The sequence below is a fragment of the Eurypyga helias genome, unplaced genomic scaffold, assembly GCF_000690775.1.
Source record: "Eurypyga helias isolate BGI_N326 unplaced genomic scaffold, ASM69077v1 scaffold25888, whole genome shotgun sequence".
Classification (NCBI taxonomy): Eukaryota; Metazoa; Chordata; class Aves; order Eurypygiformes; family Eurypygidae; genus Eurypyga; species Eurypyga helias.
Window position 1 is genome coordinate 7,804 of NW_010266705.1, and position 7,500 is coordinate 15,303.

At 44.4% G+C, this 7,500-nt stretch overlaps 1 protein-coding gene across 1 annotated transcript in view; it reads right to left on the reverse strand.

Moving 5' to 3' along the window:
- Positions 1 to 7,500, reverse strand: part of EBF3 (early B-cell factor 3) — a 43,430-nt gene that overhangs the window by 1,974 nt on the left and 33,956 nt on the right. Inside the window, exons 7-9 of the mRNA XM_010157196.1 lie at positions 7,326 to 7,500; positions 5,922 to 6,110; positions 5,301 to 5,498 (exon numbers count right to left, since the gene is read on the reverse strand). The exon at positions 7,326 to 7,500 is cut by the window's right edge and continues 3 nt beyond it. Of these exons, the coding sequence (XP_010155498.1) occupies positions 5,301 to 5,498; positions 5,922 to 6,110; positions 7,326 to 7,500 (562 nt within the window). The remainder of the gene's footprint in view (positions 1 to 5,300; positions 5,499 to 5,921; positions 6,111 to 7,325) is intronic.

A 7,500-nucleotide genomic window follows, 5' to 3' on the forward strand; every position in this document is an offset into this window, starting at 1 on the left:
ATCACGCTCGGTATCGAGGTGATGGTGAGGCACAAAAGCTGTGTCAGAGCCAGCACGCGGAACAGGGTGCAGAAGGCAAGATCTGGCCGGGACATTTGGTTCTTTAAAGAACGGTCTAGCAGAAAAAAGTGCAGATTTTTCCTTCCAGAGGTTGCGGGCATAAAGACCTCAGTAAACAGCGGGTCATTGTGTGGTGCTACTGCTCTGCTACACATCTTGGTCACGCCGTTATTGTAATCTCATGTTTGGCTTCTGCTCTGTGAAAATTCAGGTTGTCTGCTGTATACTTTTCAGAGGGAAAAACAATCTGAATTCTTTAAGCAATTTAGCCATTTTTGTTGAATTCTTTCTGCGGCACAATGGGAGGGGGGTGCAAAATTGGTGCTTCAGACTATTTTAATAGCAGCATTTGACAATTGTGAATTTCTGCACTACATTTCCTGCTGTGCAAATTGATACCAAATGCATTCTTAAAGAAAAATGAGGTGGCTAGATTTTTAATAATAATTTTAATATTTTCATCCAGGGGAAGACCAGAAAATTAAGCAGAATGCAATTTCAAAAGAATATAGAGAACCTCTTGCGCTGCGTTACAGTCACAAAGCTTAAGCAGAGAGCAATATCTTCCACAATCTATAAAAAGTAATTTATAATTGAAAACCAAATCTTGAACACATATTGTACTTCCAACTTCGCAGCGAGCCAGCACTTTCTCACTAAAAAAAAGTTATTTTGTACCTTAAAGGCCCATTGTTTTAAACGGGAAAAGCCCTCTGCCCTAAGGAACGTGTACACTAGCATCCGGCTCGTAAAGAAAGGTCTAAGTATTTAAATATCTGATCATGGACTGTGCTCTGGAAGTCATACGGAATTAACAAGATTGTGGCTTTTTGGATAAGGTCCAAAGGCCCTTTTTTGTAGACGTACTCACAGGAGTGAGTCACAGGACAACAGAGAGAGGGGTATCCTCTCTGCGAGCTGCCGTTTCTGGGTTTTGACCGTAATTAGGGTAGCGGTTGGCCGAGGACGGATGTGCCACCAACAGGGGTGGCACACGAGCACAGCAAGGAAGAAGGCTACACGTTAGCTCTAGCTGGCATTGCCTGCACGCTGACCTTTCCAAGATTTCCCCACATTGTCTTCTTCTGTATTCTTTTTCTTCTTAACCTCTCCCTTGGATCTCTTAGAAAAAAAGTGAATCCCCCTGTTGGCTTTAGACCTCTCCATGTTGACTCTTGGGCAGTGGGTCCTACAATGCAGGGTGGCTCTCTGGGGTCATGCTTACTAGCAGCGAGATCTTGCTTCCAGTGAGGTGGGCTCAGGTGGTCCTGATGCTTGGGGTGATGTTACCACAAGCCAGAAGTTGGAGCAGCTCTACCTCTGCTTTATACTATGTTAGGAGACAAAACAGTCCATCTGAGATCAGATGGAGCATCGTAGTTCCACTCCTGCTTTCTCACCATCTTAGATGTACCAAGAACAGCATTTTGGTTTACCCAGCAAGGATTGGTCAATCAACCCCCAAATCCACATAAAAGGACTGCCTGTGTCTGCAGGGCGGTTTGTGTTGGGTTTTGCCATGCTCTCACCTGACTCTGCCTCTTGTTCATAGAACCACGGAATGGTTTGGGTGGGAAGGGACCTTAAACCCCTCCCCAGTGCCACCCCCTGCCATGGGCAGGGACACCTTCCATAGCCCAGGATGCTCCAAGCCTCATCCAGCCTGGCCTTGGACACTCCCAGGGATGGGGCATCCACAGCTTCTCTGGGCAACCTGTCCCAGTCTCTCCCCACACCCTCTCCAGGAAGAATTCCTTGCTGATGTCCAATCTAAACCTACCCTCCTTCAATTTAAAGCCATTGCTCCTCGTCCTGTCCCTGTGGTGTTAGCACAGTGCTATCACACCTTCAGAGGAACAACGGGCACGCGATGCCCTGCCGTAGCGGGGCCTACCAGCTTCCCTGAAACCTATCCAACTGGCTTTTCTTTGAGAACAGAGCTTGTGTGGGGAAAGGTAACATAACAAACAAGAGGATATCCTGCCCTGTGAGTAAAAGAGCACGTGATCCCTTCTTATCCAGACTGGTGAACTGCAGGATTTACCTTGGGTACAGCAGTGACCACGAGCTCTCTCTTCTGCCTTGGCTTGGCTGAATGTGTGTGACCGTTCTGAGGTGCAGAGCCCTCAGCGCTCACTCAGCTCCCTCACACCCCGCTCTGTGATGAGGCTCTGTACTTGAGGATCACCAGAATAGTTTAGCTGTGTTGGCCTGCAGCTCTTGAATCCTGTATTCTGATTTAACGTAGCGAATGTGCTGATCAGAAAACTTTCAACCTGTTCCTGCGGTTTTCGGAAGGCAACTAATTAAACTTTAAGAGGGCTCAGTGTCCACAAATAAGTAAGAAGATAGGAAGAAGGAAGCAGAACCTCTCCAAATAACTGCACAGGTAAAATGGGGTGTAAATAATCTCCTGCATTGCTGGATTTTCTTTATAATGTCTCCTGAAGGAGGTATATGACAAATTCTTCCCTGTCTTGCCACTCAGTCCTGGCTGCAGTTCAATTTGAGGTGCTGGCTGAGATCTGTGAGGACAGCTGGGTGAAGTGTTGTCATCCCAAACCCTTTCGTGAGTCTGAATTAAAAGCTTTGGTTGGAAAAAAATGATGGTGCCTCTCTGCTGGGCTGACAAAGGAACTGACCAAGGATATGTCAGATGCAGTTTGATTTTCTCCTCAGCCCAAGGGGACTTGAACCCACATATTTTAACTCTTGAGAGAGTCCCCTAACTCTCCTGGTACAGAGCATCGCCTCGTAGTGCCGTGCTGCTTTGCATAAATAATTCAACTTATTGTCACAACCCTGGAGCTCAGTGCTCTAATTACCAGACCAGAAAGACGTTCTTGCTATTTCTGTGGGTCATTTTGCACAGCACAAAATGATGCAGTTTAGCTGCTTCAGCTGGGAAACACGTTTTCAGAGGAAAACAGGGCAAATTACTTTTTTTTCTATTCCTTTTCAGTTTGGCTGCTGAACAAAAACCCAAAGTTCCTGCACATCCCCACGCCTGGACCCCTCTGTGTGTCACAAGTCCTGAGCGTAGGTAGGGACAGTCCGGCGAGGCGGCAGCGCGGGTTTCGGGGGCACCTAACGTAGGGCTTTGGCAATACCCTTGGGATGCTGGACTTCCATGGGGATCATACCAGGTCTGCCGCTTGGAATGCAGCATCCTAAAATCAGAGGTGGAAGGGATCTTTAAGCCTGCAGTGGGATGCCTGGGCCTGGAAGAAGCTTAGTCCAGGGCAGGGTTGAGCCTCAGCCTAAGAGCTAAATTCATGACCTGTTTGACAAAATCAGCTTTGGCTGATTTGAAGTCAACAACCAGGCATTTACACAAGGCATTTTGTACCTGAGGATGAACACATTCGGTTACTGGGGCTTGGGGAGGTGCCAAGGGCGACTGGGGGCTCGGTGTCTGCTGGGAATTGGGCATTTAGCCTGCCCCGTTCTTCTGAAACCCCCATTTGGCAATAATCTAGACCTGAAACTTTGAATATCTCATGGGAGGCCCTTTATTTACATACTGAAGTTACAGAAATTTAGATTGTTTTAATGTAGAACTGTAAATAATTTTATTTCTCAGAATAAAGCAGTATCAACAAGTTAATGAGAATGTATGTAAATGTCTGCTACGGGAGAGCTGATCTTATCTAAGCCGTGTGTTACCACATTTTATTTTATTTTATGTTATTTTGTTATTTTATTTTATTTTACTTTTATTTTCAATATTTACTTTTTATAAGTATTTACTAGATGACGTTTGTAAAAAGGGGAAAGTAGGACATTGGATTATTTTATGCATAGATAATCTTTCCTAAGAATATTGCTTGCTTACACCTGGTACAGTTTTCCACTTCCAGTAGCACAGCAAAGCTTCCACTGAACACATATGCCGTGACAGAAATTGTTGCTCTAATTATCCTTTTCTTTAGCATTCACCCTACGGTAAGATTTGTGTAGCTGGATCCTCAGCCTGTCTTTGACCTGGGTGCATAAGCTCTCAGATGCTTTTTTGGGCCAAGAAGTTAATAACAAGTTACAGGGACATCCAGTTTGAGATCCGGGTCTCGAATGGCCTGGATTTTTGGTGGACAGGCAGTTCTGTGGGATTATGTCTCCCAAAAGTGCCTTAAGCAAGATACCACAAAATGCAAGTGTCCAGAATTAGTAAGGACGACGTCTCTGCCCTTTTCTGTTTGCCTGGGAGTGCTCATCGTATTATGGCAACACGAAGGAAGAATGATCCTGCCCTACCTACGTCTCAGCTAAGGAAGCCGAGAGGAGTGGCGATCTCCAGGGTAGAGGTGTCTGCAGCCCACGCTGGTTTCCGTGGGATCTGAAGGGCGTCAGTGTACTGCACTGTGCAACGAGGCTCACGATTTGTAAAACAGAGGCAAACAAACCTTTTCAGCGATTCTAATGCATCCTACAGTGTTGCCTTTTAAACGCTAAAATATGCCATTAAAAGGAAGACTTCTTAGGTCATACTTTTGTCCTTCCACCAAACGTACTACTGTATCATAATCCCTCCTGCCCCGCTCCTAGCAGGTGACCACGGAAATTCTGCAGCTGACTTACGAATTGTCCCTTCCACGACCCACGCGCAAGCATGCGGATTGAAAAAAATGCCGAGGCTTAAATTGGCCTGCCTTAATTAAAATACTTAGTTGCTCATTTAGGGCAGCGACCGCTCTAAGACCACGGTAGGAGAGTGAGCTGGGGCGGCGAGTGTGCAGACTCGCTGCACCAACGGCTGCCTGGTCCGAGGGAGGGTTAGTTCGCCACGAGCTTAACCCCATTCACACCGTTTCGACCCGTTTTCAAATAGCTGTCGTGTCCTACGTCAGACGAGGGAACCGCGCCACGGTATGCTGGAAAGCTGCTGGTTTTAAACATCCAGGGACGTGTTCAGAAAACGTATAAACGCAGGGAGCACGCGAAACCTCCAGGAAGCAACCAGGGATACAGCTGTACTTTAAAACTTACGGCATGAACTCCTAAGAGAAAATGCCAGAAAAACAACTCCTGTTTTCTCCAAGTATTAAAAGTGAACTAAGATTTGCTTAAAACCTTAGCATACCATTTCCACTACCCTTTTTCTTCCTCTTTTACAGCACTATGAAAGCACCAGAAGCCTAAAACACACAGCGAGGTACCTTGCTGCGAAATAAACCATCAGGGCTTGGGCGTACGCACCAAAAAAAAGCAACACACAGAAAATTGAGAGAGATGCAGCTCACCTTGAAGTCCATTTCCATTTGCACTGGTGCAAGATGGTGGAGGAGAGGCTTGGGGCCTGACAACAGGAGCAAAGGCGCTCTTTTGTTTCACTGCAGAGATGACATTGGCAGGTGAGAATGAGAAAATGCCGTGTGTACTGCTACAGTTTGAAGGGAGGGTGACCGAAGAGGCTGCCATGGTAGGGCTTGACGGCACTACTGCAATAAAGCAAAAATAATCAGGACTCAGATTGAGGTTTTCACGGCAAACACGGAAAAAGAGAGTGATAGGGCCTTGCCTCTTAAAATAGAGAGAGATATATATATAAAAAAATATATATAAAAAAAAAAAATGAAATGCCTTGGCTTGGCCACTCTCTGGATAACAGGCAAACTCTTTTGTGTTGGACTTCTGTTACAAATTGCGCAGTCCAATTCTTTTTTTTTTTTTTATTTCTATCTGAGATTGTATTATGGCACAAACAGATCAATTTATTATATTCATTTTTACGTCCAGCCTCCAGAGTCACCCCTCCTTTTATCCAGTAGCTCACAATATAGGAAATCAAAACAATGCAAGTATTTGATTTTGTAGTAAATATGAATCTATATGATGATGTGTTACCAAAAATAGACACTTACTGCCATAAGGAGAGTTAGCTGAGGAGCCATTAAGAAATCCAGGGGAACCTGGTACACCTAGATTGGGCATGCCGGCATTGCCATATCCATTCATGCTATTGCTGACTGTGTTGTAATTGGACTGCTGAGGAGTACTGCTGGGAACATATCCTCGCGGGGAAACACTGCTTGTGTTGCGACTGTAACCTACTGTGTTAGAAACCCCCCCACCCCAAAAAAATAATGTTATTTTATAATGTAGACTTAGGGCTGGGGGGTTTCCTCATGCAGCACATATTACACAGTTTTAATTGATTGCACAGCTTTGCTCTAAGTTGTCTCTTACTGCCCTATCAACTCTTGCAGTTGGAGATAACCTTATCACGCCAACCCTACTTAAATCATCTGCGAACACTCTCTGTTGTCTCTCCTCTTAGCACAGACAGCCAACAAAAGCTCTCTTCGATCCAGCTGTGTCAGGTGCCTTCACGTTTGTCTTTAGGAGCAATTATCAACAGGCTCGAGTCCCGCTTTGTACCAACGCACTGAATGCACTTTCGGCCTCTCCAGACCTTCAAATGCCATAGCTGACAAGAAAAACTTTTTTTTGTTGCAGTGATTTACTTTAAAAGGCTGTTTTGGGGTCTTCATTTTGTGGCTGGTATTTTTACGCTACCAACAAGCTCGTACTTTCATAAGGTGTAGCCATCGGTGAACACTAATTCAAGATCAAGTACAGAATTTTATCAGGCTTATTAGCTTGGAAATGCATTAAAAGACAATCTTTGTAGAAGAGGAAACATAGCAGAATCAGGATTTTAAACAACAATTTGTTCCTATCTGAGCAATCAATTTAATAATTACGTTGCAAGCAAAAAAAAATAGGTTTGCACATATCTAATAATCCTGTTTCCCTCCTTTCATTAGTATCAAAGTTAATTTTCAATGCAATACGCTACATGCATTTTCAATTACAACAGGTAAATTAAATCAACTATTATTTTTATTAGTAACATATATGTCACACATGCCTGTAAACAAAGTATTTTCAAATCACAGACGTCAAATTAGATTTATCTGTGTAAACGTTCCAAAACCAGGTGGAGATACCTAGACACATAATTATTTTATAAAAAACATACACCTCGTATATTTACGGTGAATAATAAAGAGCTTTCTAGGCTTTGCCAGTGGTGGTTTTTTTTTTTTTTTTCCACTGGAGATGCTTTATGATAACAGTAAACGAAAGAACAGGAAGAATTAAATATTACGAGAAAGTTAAAGGCAGCATTTCATGACACGATCAGACTTATGACTACGGGGAGAAAAAGAGGGAGAGCACAGCAGCGACATCAGCTCATATTAATAGGCACTGGCCAAAAGCAGTCAACAGCGTGAAGGATTCGCTCTTGAAATCCCACATACCTTGGTCGTTGGCTTGTGATGTTTCGGAAACATTAACGGCGAGCTGGCTGCTGAAGGAGTTCACTCCCATCATGCCGGTGTGGGCAGGAGTGTTGGCTAGAGTGGGGATCTGGTTGTGATTGCGGGGCACGCTGTATAGCGCTTCAGCAATGTCAGCTGCTCGTTTCAGGATGAT